At 45.6% G+C, this 17,218-nt stretch overlaps 1 protein-coding gene across 1 annotated transcript; it reads right to left on the reverse strand.

Annotated features, from left to right (window-relative positions):
• Positions 1 to 1,843: 1,843 nt before the first annotated feature.
• On the reverse strand, positions 1,844 to 10,501 carry NEIL2 (nei like DNA glycosylase 2). Its single transcript, XM_061626134.1, has 6 exons — positions 10,385 to 10,501; positions 6,102 to 6,197; positions 5,842 to 5,957; positions 3,125 to 3,306; positions 2,478 to 2,666; positions 1,844 to 1,902 (listed from the first exon to the last, which is right to left on the reverse strand). The coding sequence occupies exons 1-6, from the start codon at positions 10,499 to 10,501 to the stop codon at positions 1,844 to 1,846; spliced, it is 759 nt and encodes a 252-aa protein (XP_061482118.1).
• Between the last annotated feature and the right edge of the window lie 6,717 nt (positions 10,502 to 17,218).

Genomic DNA, 17,218 nt, shown 5'->3' on the forward strand with positions numbered 1-17,218 from the left:
GCATCCACCAAATTCCCCTCCTTCAAGCTGTTTGACCTCTTCCTGGCTAAATCAGTAAAGAGAATATAGCTACAAGTTCTGCTCCTAATGCAGTGTGGATAAGGAACCTTCAGTCTTCCAGATGCTGCTGAACAACAACTCCCATCATACCTGCCCATCTGAACAGGGGGGTTCATGACAGATGCTCTTGGAGGTTGCTGATCCATAGGGTCGCCATAAGTCACAATCAACTTGAAGGCACATAACAACAACAATCCAATATGATCTTGGAGTGTGAGCCTTTTCAGCTATAATCCTTTTTTATAATTTTATAAAAATTATAATTTTAATATAATTTTATCACGAACCCAAACTACTTCACCAGGCTCCCGTTCATCACGGGGTTGGACTCCATGGCAGTTATCTTTTGTCTCTGTCTTCTCTGATTTTCCCAGTTAGTCAGTTCCTCCATATCCACCTGTTGGGGGAGTGACTGCTGTGGGACTATTGGTAATGTTGTTCTGATACAATGTCTCATAAGCAAATCTGATGGGCTGCATCCATTTTAGAGACGAGATGCCCTATATTCCACCAGTGCCTTATGTGGGTCAGCATTCTTCTTCAATTGCATCTTTACTATTTTAACAGCTGGTTCCACAAACCCACTGCTGTTAGTTAGGGAACTTGGGTCTAGATATCTGGTGCTGAAACCCATATTCCTGTCCAAATCTCTGGAATTCTGAAGTCTTAAGAGGGAGGAACTGAGGTCTGCTGTCACTCCTGACTAGCTCTGGGACCCCATGTCTGGCAACCTCCAGGCTGGATTACTGTAACACACTCTGCATGGGGCTGCCTTAAAGGCTGGTCTGGAAGCTACAGGTGGTGCAAAATGTGGTGGTGAGACTGCTCACTGGGGCAGGGTATCACCGGCATGTCACCCCGCTGCTGAACAAATTGCACTGGCTACCTATTAGCTACTGAGCTTAGTTCAAGTTTCTGGTTTTGGTATACTAAGCCCTATACACTGTGGAAACAGGATTCCTGAAAGACCATCTTACCCCTTATATACCCACTCGATCACTACATTCTACAGGTGAGAGGAGGGGGGAGGAGCAAGAGGCGATTAGAGAGGCCTAGAGGGGAATGAATCAGCTTGGCTCCTTGTGTACTAATACTTAAATAAAGCTGTTCTAATCTGAGTTTACCAATTTACCAAATTACAACATTCTTAAAAACCAAAATAAAAATATTGTTATCATAAACCGAAATAATAAAACAGAAGTCACCCACACACAGCCACAGAAAGCTTTGGCAGCACACTAATACAAGCAACATCATCCCAGTCTATCAGATGCCTGGGGGAAAAGATGTCTTTACCTGGCGCCAAAAAAAGTCAATGAAGGCGCCAAGCGGATCTCGCTGCAGAGCATATGCCACAGATGGTGAACCACCACTGAAAAGGGCCTGTCCCTTGTCACCACCCTTCGGGCCATCCTCAGAGGGGGGACCTGGAGAAGAGCCTCAGAAGAAGATCTATGGGTCCAGGTGGGTTCTTACCAGGAGAGGCACTTGGGAAGATATTGGGGTTCTGAGCCATAAAGAGCTTTATAGGTCAAAACTAGCACTTTGAATTGGGCTTGGAGGTGTACAGAGGAGTCCATCACCACCACCACCAAGTAGGCCAAGATAGCTGGCTGCACTTTTCCGAAATCAGTAAGATATTCTTGTTTTGATGTCCAGGCTGGTTCTGCATTTGGATGGCGGGAGACTCCTTGTCTTTTAGGCTGCCAAATCCAGCAGTGTTCTTCTCCTGTTGCTGAGCCGGCCACTGACATCCTGAGCCCGGAGTTCAACCAGGAACAGGTTATGGAGGCCCTGCGTAAAGCCACATCTGTGTCGTTGACTCCTGGGTCAAGGGGAAGTCTTTGGGAAGAGGAAGGAGGAGCAAGAGGGAATTAGGGAGGTTTGGAGGGGAACGGGTCAGACTGGAGCCCAATATACTGAGACTTAAGTACTTAAAGCTGTTCTAGTTTGAGTGCTTGGAGTTGTTTCTAAGAAAGTTGGGCAACAACACATGGTGGCATCTCAGTGGATTCCTGACACCCACAGCTTTGGTGAAGGGAAGGATAAAGGAAAAGACAAGGATCCAAGGAGATTGGGCCTGCTCCAGCCTGCTCAGATTGGAGGTGAGAGAGAACATCCACTGTCTGTGGCAAAGGGGACATGGTGGCAGTTTCTCTTCAGGTTCAGTCTCCTGAGCCTTTTGCATTTGCAACCTCAGCAGACTGGCCTGGATGGAGGCACAGATTTCAGCGGTTCAGGATAGCCTTTGGACTAAGTAATAAACCTGAAGAAGAGGAAGCAAACATCCTGGGAGACCAGGCAGAGGATATTCTGGTTTCCTTCCAGCTGAGTCCAGATGAACGGAAACAAATGTGATGGGAAGATCTGAAAGGCATGTCCCCTTTGCCACAGACAGTGTGGCTATTCACACTCACCTCCAATCTGAGCAGCCTGGTGCAGGCCCAAGCTCCTTGGCTCCAGGACCAGCCCCAGACTTGCCGGGGCCCTTGGGCACAAGTCTGCCCCAGGCCCCGGCGTTCCCCTTCCACAATTCACTTCAGGATTGCTGCTGTGGATCACACGGCGAGAGCTCTGGAGCTCCTGCCATTCCTTTGCTTCAGCCCCTTAGGGAACCCTCAGCCACCATCTTGGTTAAGGGCAGTGCTGCGCAGGCAACCGCTCAACAGCTGAGAAAGGTAGGTTGAAGCAAGGGAATGGCAGGAGCTCCAAAGCTCTCACCGATCAAGCTGCAGCAGCAATTCTGCCGCAAATCGCAGAAGGGGAGCAGAGGGGCCCCTCGGGGGCCCTTTAGCCCCAGGGGCCGTCAGCCAGGGCTCCACCTGGCAACCCTGCTTGGATCCTTGTCTTTTCCTTTATCCTTCCCTTCACCAAAGCTGTGGGTGTCAGGAATCCACTGAGATGCCACCATGTGTTGTTGCCCAACTTTCTTAGAAACAACTCCAAGCACTCAAACTAGAACAGCTTTAAGTACTTAAGTCTCAGTATATTGGGCTCCAGTCTGACCCGTTCCCCTCTGAACCTCCCTAATCCCCTCTTGCTCCTCCTTCCTCTTCCCAAAGACTTCCCCTTGATCCAGGAGTCAACGACACAGATGTGGCTTTACGCAGGGCCTCCATAACCTGTTCCTGGTTGAACTCCGGGCTCAGGATGTCAGTGGCCGGCTCAGCAACAGGAGAAGAACACTGCTGGATTTGGCAGCCGTAAAAGACAAGGAGTCTCCCGCCATCCAAATGCAGAACCAGCCTGGACATCAAAACAAGAATATCTTACTGATTTCGGAAAAGTGCAGCCAGCTATCTTGGCCTACTTGGTGGTGGTGGTGATGGACTCCTCTGTACACCTCCGAGCCCAATTCAAAGTGCTGGGTTTGACCTATAAAGCTCTTTATGGCTCAGAACCCCAATATCTTCCCAAGTGCCTCTCCTGATAAGAACCCACCTGGACCCATAGATCTTCTTCTGAGGCTCTTCTCCAGGTCCCCCCTCTGAGGATGGCCCGAAGGGTGGTGACAAGGGACAGGCCCTTTTCAGTGGTGGCTCACCATCTGTGGCATACGCTCCACAGTGAGATCCACCTGGCACCTTCATTGACTTTTTTTGGGCCAGGTAAAGACATGGTCCCAGGCTATGGTCTGAACACACACAAGGCCACCATCTTGCTGAAGCTAAGTAGGTTTGAGTCTGGTCAGTGCCTGGATGGGAGACCGCCTGGAAACCACATGCATATGCAGCCTTGGGTTTCAGGGTGAAAGAAAGGCAAAGAATATATGTAACAAATAAATAAATAATAAAGAGATCTTTTTTCCCAGGCATTTGATAGACTGAGATGATGTTGCTGGTATTAGTGTGCTGCCAAATCTTTCTGTAGCTGTATGGGGGTGACTGCCGTTTTATTATTTTGGTTCATAATACAATGTTTTTATTTTGGTTTTTAACCATGTTTTAATTCACTTGGAGACCTTTGGGTAACAAGCAGCTAATAAATCTAAATAATCATAATCATAATCCAAAAAGCCACAATAGAGGAAAACCTTTATTACAGGTGTGGGGAGCTTTTGGCCCTCTAGATGTGGCTGAACTACAACTCCCATCAGCCCCAGTAAGCATGCCCAGTGGCCTGGGATGATGTCGTTCAGGAATATCCGGAGGGCCAAGGGTTCCCCACACATGGTGCATTGGAACCAAGCAGAACATCAGAACCTTTGCTCATAGCTCTGTGCATCTGGAAGCTGCCATTTATTTACTTATTTAGATTTGTTAGTCGATTGTTACCAAGTTAGTCGATCTTAGTCTATCAAAAGCCCAGGGGAAAAGGTAAGTCTACCTGGTGCTAAGTAGACCTCACTGGGGAGCCGCAACCGAAAAAGCCCTCAGTGCCTAGTATTGCATGAGACACTGGATTTGTCCACACTGGCATTTAATCTGGATTTCAAGCTGCTTTTGCCTCTGTTTATTTGTGTGTTTGTGTGTGGTGTCCACACGAGGTCCTCATCCAAGGGGCAGCCCATACTTCCCCCCTGCTAAATTTGGATTTTCCCAACTTGCATATAATCTGACAAGGGAAGAAAACCCAATATAAAACCTTATGTAACCTGACTCTGAATCTTCTGAAGTGCATGGTGTGGGCGGGTTGTTGGTCTTGTTTTCCACATGTGTGGTGTGGTGTTGTTTTGCTGGGTGCCGTCTATCACCACGCCCCCACTTCCATTTTGTTCCCAACAGCCCCAAAAGAAAGATGCAGCCTGCATTTTTCCACCGGTCATTGTTGAAGGCCGAGTGAGTTCCAGCTCCTCAGCCCCACAACTTTGACTGAAAGGTCATCGCTGGGCTCTGCTACCTAGCTGGTGGAGGCCAAATGAAAACACGGGGGAAGACCTACAAGGGAGAGCAGGAAATGCCACTTGGGTAATCTTGACATCACAGGGCAAGGGCGAGGTACCTTTGTCAGACAGAGGGCCAAATTCCGTCATGAGCAACCTACTGGGGGCAGCATGCCAGGGGTAGGAGGGGCCAAGAGCAAAAGTGGGTGGGGCAACAGATGTGATTCTTACCTTTGCACAGTAGGGCACATTCCAGCCTTGCAAAAGTCAGAGATAGATGCACACACGCCATCCACACATGCCATCCTCCTTCCAGGCAAGGAAGAGGCTGTGTACACACCATACATTTAAAGCCTGACATTCCCCCTATTAAATCTTGGGAACTGTTGTGCTTTTGTGTTCAAGTCCTGCTTGTGGGCTTACCATAGACATCTGGTTGGCCACTGCGAGAGCAAGATGCTGCACTAAGATGCTCTTATGTTCTTACTAGGGGCTTCTCCCCTGCTCACTTCACTCACCAACCCAGCTTACCTCCCACCAACCTTGTCTACCTCCCACCAAACCCCCTCGCTTTACAGGCCACCCACCCACTCCCTTTCTCTCTCGAAAAAGCCACCTAACCCCTCCCTTTACAGGTCACCAAAGCCACCCTCTCCCTTTAGACTTGCCGCCCTCCCTCCTCCATTGGCCCAGCAGCTCTCAGAAGTCTGTCAGCCTGATGTAGTTTGCAGCACCACCTGTTGGCAGCCAAGCAAACTGCTACGTGATGACATTCTTATGCAAAAATACTGGAGAAAGCTCACTGGGTGACCCTGGGCCAGGCACAGTCTCTAACCTACCTTACAGAGTTGCTGTAAGGATAAAAATGGGGAGAAGAACCATGCATGCCACCTTGACCTTCTTGGAGGAAAGGTTGGGTATAACTGTAATACATAATAAATAGAATAAAATAATCTCACCATTCATACTTGGGAATTGGATCTTTCCAGTCTCTTCTTTTGTTTGCCTTGTTGGCTCTTGCAAACTCATTGGTACAGATCCTTCCATAGAGGCAAAAGTGGAAGCGTAACCATTTCTAAGGAGGCCTGGCAGCAGCATCTTCAAGCAATGGCAAATCTGATTCCTGCTCCTACTGCAGGGGTCGCTGTGGACCGCCAGCATCAGCCTCATTTCCTTCACAAGTCAGGAGAAAAGAACTGTCCCTGCTAGCAGCTATCACATGGCCTGTGTTCAGGCTTTCTGGAGATGTGCTTTCGCAACTGGGCACTACCTTCTGAATGGTACCAAAAGCCAGGAAAAAGTTCTTCCCGTGGACCTAAAAGTATTTTTTAAGGGGGAAAAAAAACCAGCCAGTTATCTCCCTTTTTCCCCATGCCCATGAGTAACCTCAAGTTTTATTTGAAGGAGAGAGTTGTACCGGAGATTCAGGTTGCCAACTGTTTTCCCCCTCTGGCCCTTGTTCCTGCACAAGCCAAGTTAGATCGGAAGAGGCAAACGGCCATGGAAGCAATTTCAATGTAGTTTTAAAAGCAGAGAAAGTGAAGCTACATACACAACGTGTAAACAGGCAGGACTCTCTGGGCAAGCCTTGAGTTGTCAGGAGGAACCCCAGACAGAGAAGCCTTCCGTATGGAGCTCCAGCAAAACGAGCCCAGGATGCTTCCGTCTTTGGGACCCGGTTGAGCCAATTCCCCAAATCCATAAAAGGAATTTAAGGATAACCGAGACTGTAAGGTGTCCAGGGCCTGCCTCTTTTCTTTCTCTTGCGCTGTGTGCAGGGATGGTCCCCATCATACAGTTGGGAAGAAGATCCACTAAATTGGACCTAGTGCTGGATTTCGGCTGAATTCGACAGTTCACTATCTTTTCAGACCGCTTCCGATTTCTTGCGGCGCAACTACAATCGTCACGAATTTTTTCCCCAAATCCCCCCCCCCCATTTTACGTAATTATCTTTGTAATTTCCTGTAACATTTTTTTATTAAGAAAGCTTAAAATTTAGCAGGAGAACAGGTGTTGCAAACAAAACAAGAATAGCGTAAGGGAGGGGAATTGTTAAGCAGCACATCAGTTAGCCCGAGGCGAGAGACAGACTCAAAGCCAATTATCTACTTCACTGATATGTAAATGGGTGTCTGTGTGATAGCTGGCTATCAAAGTCCACTCTGACAAACTCCATAAAGAGACACTCCAGTCTTGCATACGGGAAACAGGTTTTATGAAAAGCTCAGAACATACACTTAAATAAGGAATGCTAGACAAGGCACTTGGCTGATTGAATACTTCTCACCTGTGCTTAGCAAGCAATTCAAGTATCTTAAAAAGACATTACACCACGGGGGGGGGGGAACCACGTGGAACAGCATCGGTGTTGGAATTGCTTTTCATATGTTTTTTAAAAAACATTTTTCCCCTAAACAATATGTTGTTAACCCTTTTTATTTAAGATGTTTTTTAAAGCTTTTTTAAAGAATGTTTTTAAAGTTGTTTTGTTTTAATGTGTTTTAAGGTCTGTTTTTATGATGTTTTAATAATAAATAAATAAATAAACAAACACTGTGATAATTTTCATAAGTATTTACAGTATGTTAAAAAATATTCAATTTTTTTTCGCCACCAAAAAACAAAAAAATACCCGGCTCGAATCACCCGCCCGCCCCCCCAAAAACCCCCACAGCACGTTAAATCGGCAAGTGCCAAAGCAAGCAGGAACAAAAAAAGGGCAAAAAAAAAATATTTGGGATCAGACTATCAGAATATAAGCGGATCAGAACTAGGCAGCGAACCCCATCCCTACCCCCTATGGAGCCAAGTGAGGCAGCCACCTCAGGTGGAGGGCAGGCAACACACAGCGGTGAGGTGTTGGAGAACGGAGATGCGTGCACGCGATATGGCATACCCTCCACCTCCTGAGTCGCCCTGCTGCCCCCAGGTGGGGTGGAGGATGCTGACCGATCACCAGTGATGAAGATTCGTAAGAAGAACCCTGTAGCTGGATCAGGCCAGTGGCCCACATAGTCCAGCATCCTGTTCTCACAACCAGATGCCCGTAGGAAATCCGCAAGCAGGACCTGAGCAAAAGAGGTTTCTCCTCTCCTGCAGTTTCCAGCACCTGGTATTCAAAGGCACACTGCCTCCCACCATGGAGGTAGATCATAACCATTGTGGCTAGTAGCCAGGGATAGCCTTACCCTCGATAAAGTTGTCCAATCCTTAAGTTGACAATAAGGACATTGAACTTGTCAAGGATTATCAGTACTGTGGCACAGTCGTTAACCAAAATGGAGACAATAGTCAAGAAATCAGAAGAAGGCTAGGACTGGGGAGGGCAGCTATGAGAGAACTAGAAAAGGTCCTCAAATTCAAAGATGTATCACTGAACACTAAAGTCAGGATCATTCAGACCATGGTATTCCCGATCTCTGTGTATGGATGTGAAACTTGGACAGTGAAAAAAGCAGATACGAGAAAAATCAACTTATTTGAAATGTGGTGTCGGAGGAGAGCTTTGCGAATACCATGGACTGTGAAAAAGACAAATAATTGGGTGTCAGAACAAATTATACCAGAACTGTCACTAGAAGCTAAAATGATGAAACTGAAACATCATGAGAAGACAGGATTCATTAGAAAATACAATAATGCCGGGGAAAACAGAAGGGAGTAGAAAAAGAGGAAGACCAAGCAAGAGGTGGATTGATTCCATAAAGGAAGCCACAGACCTGAACTTACAAGATCTGAACAGGGTGGTTCACAACAGATGCTCTTGGAGGTCACTGATTCATAGGGTCGCCGTAAGTTGTAGTTGACTTGAAGGCACATAACAACAACAACAAAGTTGCTGGCCATCACTGCCTCTTGTGGGAGCAAATTCCATCATTTCATGATGCACAGCGTGAAGAAATCCTTCCTTTTGTCTGTCCTGACTCTTCTAACATGCAGCTTCACTGGATACCTCATGTGTTTTAGTGTTATGAGAGGGTGAAAAACATCTATCTATATTCTCCAAGCCTAATTTTATACACTTCTGTCGTGTCACCTCCGACTCGCCTTTCCTGTAAACTGAAAAGCCTCAAACGCTGCAACTTTTCCTCACAGGGGAGCTGCGCCATCCCCTTGTTCATTTTGGTTGCCCTTTTAAGAAGATCTAAAGCCATTTAACAACAGTCATATATTCTCACAGCAAATTTCTTCTTTAAAAAAAGTCTACAAGTGGAGAACCACCACTGAGAAGCAGCACCATCTAGGCAGTCCCCAGCACCGGCACCAGCAACGGGGCCTCTCTTGCCAATCATACGGCTTGAGATGGTTGATACAGGGAGATATGTTATTTAGGTACTTAATATTATTGTTAATGCTGTTACCTACTTAAAAATCCAAATTAGGTATAGCGTAGACGAGGACAAACAAACATTAGGTATTGCACTCCCCTGGAAAGAGCAGGTCCGCAGTCTGGTAGTTCTTCTGGATCCTGCCCTTCTGCTGGAATATCAGGTGGCTGCTGTAGCCAGGGGTGCTTTTGGCTATCTCAGAGTGGTCTACCAGCTGTGTCCGTTCCTGGAAGCGGCTGACTTAGCCACAGTGACGCATGCATTGGTGATGTCGAGACTTGATTACTGTAATGGACTCTATGTGGCCTTTGAAAACGATTCGGAAACTACAGTTGGTCCAAAATGTAGCAGCCAGAATGTTAACTGGAGCATGGCGCAGGGAGCATTTCACCCCTGTGCTTTATCAACTCCACTGGCTCCCAATTTGTTTCCGAGCCCAATTCAAAGTGCTGGTTTTGACCTTTAAAGCCCTAAATGGCCTTGGACCAGTGTACTTAAAGGACCACTTACATCCATATTATCTTACAGCCCCTTAGGGAAACCTCGGCCGCCATCTTGATTGATGGCAACCCTGTGCGCGCAGTGCGCGCAGCCACAAAAAACAGCGAAAAGAAAGGTAGGTGAAGCGGGGGGATGGCGGGCGGCTTGGAAGCTCCTGTCCTGCGATCCGCGGTTCGTTCCGCGCATCGCGGAAGAGGAGCGGAGGGGCCCCTGTAGCTCCGGGGGCCCTTGGGCCAGTGCCCCACCTAGCCGCCCTTTAGAACCGACCCTGCCAAGAAGCCCGCTTTGCTCCGTCCCTGATGGTCTTCCAGAAACTTGTAAAAACTATTTTGTTCCGGAGAGCCTTTGGTTGGGACTGACGGGTCAGCCTGACACTGTTTAAAGTTTTTTATCTTTTTTTAATCTTTTAAGCTCTTTTACTCTCATGCTTTGCACATATATACATGTATGTATGTTTGTATGTGTAGGCATAATGCATTTTATGTATTTTAATAGTATTTTATGCATTTTAATTTACATTTTAATTTGGGTTTTTATTGTGTATTTTATTATATATGTGTGCTATTTTACTGTAGCCGCTCTGAGTGTCCTATTGTAGGGTAGAAGGGTGGGATAGAAATATTTTAAATAAATAAATAAATTTTGGGTGCCAATTATGTCCATGACTCACCTGAGTGTCTGACAGTGCCATTGTCTTCAGATCATCTGGGTTCATTTGCTTTGGGATTCCCACCATGTTGACCAGTGCCTGCCTCACAAAGGGAGAGCACAGAAGCTGGAATCTCATTACTTTAAAGATCAAGATAGCAGCAGAATTCCTGAAACTGAAGGCAGTCAAGCTGAACGATGAGGAAGAGTGGCCCCCTCCCAAGCAAAAAGTCAAAAACACAACTCGGTCCAACGGAATTTCTAGCAATAGGTCTTCATCCAAGCATGCGACCTGAACAGGCATCAAAGAGCCTGCAGTACAAAGGCAATCACTAAGATTAAGTTGTGTCATGTTCACTCCTCAGTACAGAAAATATATCATCTTCTTGAGGGGCTTAGTGTGGGCAGCCGGCCAGGCAGAAATGGCAGTGAGGCAAACTTTTTGGCGCTCTGCCTGCTGCCTAACATGGTAAAGCACATTCAGCCATTAACTGCTGGACAGGGGAGGAGAAAACTGGAGATGTGGCATTATCGAGGAGCAGCAGCCAGCGAGGCTGTGGCTTATTCCTTTTTTTTTTTCCCCTTTTTGTAGAGGTTCTGAGCAAGAGCAATCCATCTGAGTATCCTGAAAAGATACTGCTGGAACTTTCCAAGATTTGTGTGCAAGAACTGGGACCTTGCAGAGGGATGACTGGTTATGGCATCGCTCATAACAATTTTAACACCAGCCTGTTCAAAACCGTGCAGGGCTAGACATTCTAGTCTACTTGTTGGAAAAATTATATCAGGAAGGTTCACAGTGCACTATTGAGCATCCCCATGGATTTTGAACTGGATATCTGGGTACTCTGAGGACAAAATGCCTTGAAAGCTTTGCTGGTGTTTCTTGGTGACGAGATGATTTTATATATATAGTTATTTTGCATATATTGTGCATATATTGTGAATATATATATTGTGCATATATTGTGAATATATATATATATATATATATATATAGAATATATTGTGAATATATAGTGCATATATTGTGAATATATATATATATATATATTCACAATATATGCAAAATAACTTCAATTATTCCAAGGTTTCCATAAAAATTGCAAGCCACTATTCCATAAGCAAAGCAAAAAAAATTCTTCTAGTTACATGAATAACTTAATAGCTTCATATTTCTCCTTATAAGCTGGGGCAGGGAACCTTTTGCAGCCACAGGGTAGAGATGTGAAGGCCTGGGGGGAAAGCCAGAAAAAGTCAGGGGGGGAAACCCATTTTCCCCCCAGATTTTTCTTCTTCAGTTTTTTTGAAAAACAAAAAACAAAAAAGGTTTAAAAAAAGGGGGGATCTTCCCATTTTAATGTTTTCAGGGTTTTTTTTCTGAGCCTTCACATCTCTACCCCAGGGCCACATCCCCTTGTAGGCAACCTCTCCAGGCCGCACTCCAGTGGTGGGCAGGGCCAGAGGCAAGAGTGGGCAGAGCAATTCATGTAAATGTTACTTTTGTCTAGTAGGCTAGTTTCTACACACGCACACTCACGCACAGCTCACTGCCCTTCATCCAGGCAAGCGAGAAGTATTATCACAGTTGTTAAGTGTTAATTCTTACAACAAAGTCCAAGGACACTTTCCAGCCAGATGAAAACGCTTTGTGCAAAGTAGGACCAGTGAGGGGCGTGGCCTAGGGAAATAGGGTGTGGCCAGACAGAGGGGACTGCAGGGCTGCATTCAGCCCCTGGGCCTGGTCCGCCTCCTCCCCCCCCCCAGTGCAAACTACCGGTAATCAATCTAATTTAAGGAAAAACAAAATAGCATATTTTGGTGTGCCAGTTTACAACAGATGTATCAATAAAACATTCCCTGTTGCCAATAAATATATTCCTAGTCTGTCTGCCTTCCCTCGCTCTGATGTAATATGTCAACGTCTCCACAAGAGCCTAGTCCCATAATTTACTGAGCCAGATCTTTATTGAGGGTATTTTACACAAACTCTACTTTTTTACATAGAGTATCCTAGCTGCTGTAATCATATAAATGGCTACCTCTTTCTGTCCACGTGTCACAAAGTCACTCACATAAAAAGACAAGCTTGTCCACCCCCACCAAATTCACCCGACAACGCACAGGTTGCATCGTGTGGTTTCCATGCAGAGTGACAGAGAATTTCACACTACACGCCACGCCTCCTGTGCCTCCAAAAATGTTGCTATCAAAGCTGGCTCTTGGGGTGCCTTGCATTAGGGGTCTTGAACCAGGGACCCAAGTCAATTAAGGCAGGGGGTGTGCCACTCTGAATTGTCCCAATCATTTTGTTGGCGGAAAGCGCTACAGGGCTGTTCCTTGGCTGCTCTGCAGCACCCCCATTGCCAAAGGCCAGAAGGTGGTACTGCAACAAGATCAGGTGACACAACACAACAGGCCAATAGGCTTCTACCAGATTCTATAAAGGTGCTAATTCTGGCCTGCCCCTTCATTATGAACAACTTCTTGACCAGGCAGAGGTTAAGCAGCTCTTCAACTACTTATCTGCACAGGCCTCCAGAGCAGCCCCCCCCACAAAAATGTATATTGGGAACTGTAGTTTGTTAAAGATGCTGGGAAGTGTAGCTCTGTGAGGGGTAAACTACAATTCCCAAGATTCTTTGGGGGAAATAATGTGCTTTAAAGATATGGTGTGGATGCAGTCTGAATACCCTTGGAGCTTTTTCGTTTGGCCAGTATCTCTCTGCAAGATAAGGCTTGGCTTGCTTATGGAGATTGGGGTGGAGTCATCTCCATTCATTTTCTGTTTCAAGAGAGGCATCAGAAGTTGGCTTTTTGGTTACTGCCAACTCTACAGTATTATCATGGCTATTCATTTTATAATATCTGGTCGTCTTACAGAGACAGGAAAGGGCGAGGGACCGCATGTGAACTGTGTCAGCCAAGAGCGCCCTCTTGTGCCCATCCTGACTTAGGCTGCATACACACCATACATTTAAAGCATATTACTTCCCCCCAAAGAATCCTGGGAACTGTAGTTTACCTCTCGCAGCGCTACAGTTACCGGCACCCTTAACAAACTAGTTTCCAGGATTTTAGGGGGAAGTGATGTGCTTTAAATGTATGATCTACTCTCCAGATGCCCAGAGATGCACCCAGTCCCTCTAGCCATTTTTAAAACATGGCTGGTTTCCAAAGCTAGGCACTCTGCACATGCTTAACAGGCACTTTTCTCTATCTGAGACATTTCTATTTTTTATCACTTTTTTTTTTTACACAGCCTTTGTCCTCCAAGAGGGAAAAGCACTCAGCAGCCAACTCAACAAGCCAAAGATTTTGGTACCAACACTAGCAATGGTTAGCACATCGGGAAAGGCTAAATGTCAAACACGCATGTTCACGCTTGACGATGGCAAAGGTCAGCAAACATGCCTCCTCTCAGACACAATGCTTGCCCAAAGGAAGCAGTTCTCACATGCACACTGCAGCTCAGAGCTGTCACATGTAAAAGAGGGTGCAAATGCACGTGTGAATCACCCCATGAGCTTTCTGCAGCTCAGCCAACCTGGTTTCTCTTTTTGGCTTCTGAACTCTGATCACAATGTGCCTTCCAAGAATCTGGACTCTCTCATCCTTTCACTGATGCAATTTTTTTATTTGGGAGAAGCACTTTCTCAAAGTTGCTGCACCGGCAGATCCTCTCAGTGGAGCACCGAATGGCACATCTCCAGAGCAATCGATCTCTGGGCACACTGTGTGCTTCTTGGCTCTAGCCTCAGAGCCAGCTCCTTGCAGCTGTTCATGATTATGTCATTGTGAGCAGATGATTTCTTCCAAAGTCCCAGTTAGAGGTCAGGATAACCCCACTTCAGGGTTGCTGTCCTCTTTCGTTTCCAAAATTTCTAGCACCTTGGCTTGAGTGCCTCTGAGCACATGCAAGGTGTGTTTTCCCTGCGTAGGATAAAGATGCCTTTAAAAAAAAAAAAAGACTAAAGTGTTCCTGACCATTTGGCATTTGGGGTGGGTTAGATTTTATTATCATTGTTTTCAGATTTTTAATGTCTAATGTATTTGTATGTCTATTTTGTACATTGCCCAGAGTGGCTGGATAACCAGCCAGATGGGCGACTAATAAATTCAATAAATAAATAAACAAATAAAATGTGCAGATTGCTTTTTTCTTTTGATGGGAAGCAACATTTAAGGGAATTTGATGAGAGGGGTTTCTGAACATGTGCAGAGTGCTGCCACATCTCCCCCTTTTCAAACAATACATCTAGACAGCTTGGATAAAACAAAAAGAAAAGACTGACCGCAACTTATTTCCTCCTTCCACTCCTTTACATCTGGCAACTGGATGGGTTCAGATGGATAAAATGTTGCCCACTTGACAGTCCTTTATTCATTCCCCCCACCTGGATAATTTCTAAAACAGGAGTGGGAAACCTCAGGCCCAGGCAGCCAAATGTGTGCAGCCCTTCAGGCCCTTCAGTCAAACCCTCAGGACTTTCCCCTACTCACACATGCCTCACTGGCCCTGCCCCACGCCCTCAGGTGCTTGTGTGTGTGAACATGACTTTTGTCTGGGATGTAGCAAGAGGTAAGAGTCATATGTGTTGCTCTGTCACTTTTGCTTCTGGCCCTACCCACAAGTGGCATGTGGCCCCTGGAAGGTTGTCCATAATGGGATGTGGCCCTCAAGCTGAAAAAAATATTTCCCATTATTGTGCTAAAAGAAGGGATTGTGACTGCATAGCTACAGGGAAGACATGGAATTTCCTTTTGTTTTCTTTAACCTTGGCAACTCTCCAGCATTTTTTTTAAAAAAAAACTATGTTGCCAGGCAGATATTCAACAGGTGAGGCTTTCCCTTTACTAACTCCATACAGAGTGTGAATAACATGTTATATTTCAATCTGTCATGAAAAGAACCTTCTTTTGTGTTATAGAACACCAATCCATCCTAAAATTGTCTCCCCCAAAGCCCAAATGTGTGGGCTTTTAACTGTGATTAGCAAATGAAGTGTCTAGCTGCAGTCTGGGAATTGGGCCTGGCAGAAGCAATGGGAGAGGTTGCTACCACCACGGGGTGCTGTCAACTCTGACAGAGCAATCCTATACATGTTTACTCAGAAGTAAGTCTATGTTCAGTGGAGCTTATTCCCTAATGAGTGTTTAGGATTGCAGACTTTAAAAAAATCTGAATTACCAGAAGTGGACAAAGTTTGAGCTTGCGGGATCTTAGTTTTACTGGATTCCGCAGGTCCACCTTGAGATCTGACCAACTGGAGCCAGGTGCAAAATAGTGTCCCAGTGTGTGGGGCCAGATGCAGAATAATGGCTCAGGGGATGAAGCCAAACGATTCATTGCATTCCATTGTACACCATACACTGGGATAACCAGCATGTACATATACCAGTGTGAGTATGGTGTAGTGGTTAGAGTGTTATATTAGGACTTGGGAGGACCAGGGTTCAAAGCCCCACTCTGCCATGAAACGTATTGAGTGACCTTTGGCTGGTCAATATAACCTACCTCACAGGGTTGTTGTGAGAATAGATGCACCTGGCAAAAGTCTTTTTTGTAGTAGTGGTCATTGCTACAACCCAGCCTTTTCTGGGCCAGGATCTAGCAGTGCATTATAGGCAGGAAAGACGATGATCCAGTGTAATGTTCAGAGTATTGAACTAGGATCTGGGAGACCAGGTTACAGATCTCCACTCACCCAGGAAGCTCATTTGGTGATCTTGGACCAGTCACAACCTTTCAGCCTAGCCACCTACCTCACAAGGTTGTTGTGAGGGTAAAATGGGGAAGAGGAGAATCACGTGCATCACCTTGAGCTCCCTAGAGGAAAAGGCAGAGTAGGAATGCAAAAATAAAATGAACTTTTAAAAAATACAAGTACAAATCTACAGCTGACTTGCTACAGATCAGAGACACTCACCTACACAGCTCTACAGTTAGCCCACAGAGCTGCCCAACCAGCAACTAATTAATATCTCTGGTTGACAGGGGAGGAGGCAGAAGAAAAGATTAGCATGAGGACAGCCATGGTGGCAGAGATTAGTCTGTTTACTTGCAGCTTGATTTAAACCGCAAAGCTGTTCTGTGTCAGGAACGAACACATCCCATCCTAGTTTCTTTCTTCCCCTGAATTAATAAATTGCTATTTCAGAATAATTGTTGATCATTATTAATTAATAATAATGTATCGGTATTAGTAGCAGAAGTAGTAATAGTTGGGGTAGTAGCTGTTGTTATTACCCTCCCTTCACCCTGAGGTCCCAGGGCAGGATTACAACAGGTCCCCAATAGTTAGAACTATGTATCCTTATGGTAATTTTGCAGGAGTACAGAATGTGCTGTTGGACGCAGGATCGAGCTTACTGTGCACCTCTGCTTTCCATTATTTATTTAAGAAACTAGGTTTCTAGCCCTTATTATTGCAAAGCACATGCGAAACATCTGCCGAAATTTCGGAGGGGTAGCAGGAAAGGTTTCCGACAGTTTTGAGCAAGTCCTCCATAATTCCTCCCTGTGAATAAATTATGCAAAAGAGCTGGAATGAATTATGCATGACAGCAAAAAGCAGGGAAGCCATATGGTATCGATTATGTATGAATTTGCATTATTGACTCAGAGTGCAGAATTCATTTTGTCTTGGGGCAAAATTTGCTGCATGTTATGTTGATCTTTTCAGTGTCTCTGGGTAGCATTCTGTGCTAGTCTTACAATGAAGTTAACAGACTTGACTAACTTAGGTTCATTACTTTCAATAGGTTTACTCAGAGTAGGACTGAGTTGAATACAACCCTGTGTGTCCATCCAGTACAGAGAACCCTGCAGGTACCTGTTAGGTCTCCTGTTCTC

The sequence above is a fragment of the Rhineura floridana genome, chromosome 4, assembly GCF_030035675.1.
Source record: "Rhineura floridana isolate rRhiFlo1 chromosome 4, rRhiFlo1.hap2, whole genome shotgun sequence".
Taxonomy (NCBI): Eukaryota; Metazoa; Chordata; class Lepidosauria; order Squamata; family Rhineuridae; genus Rhineura; species Rhineura floridana.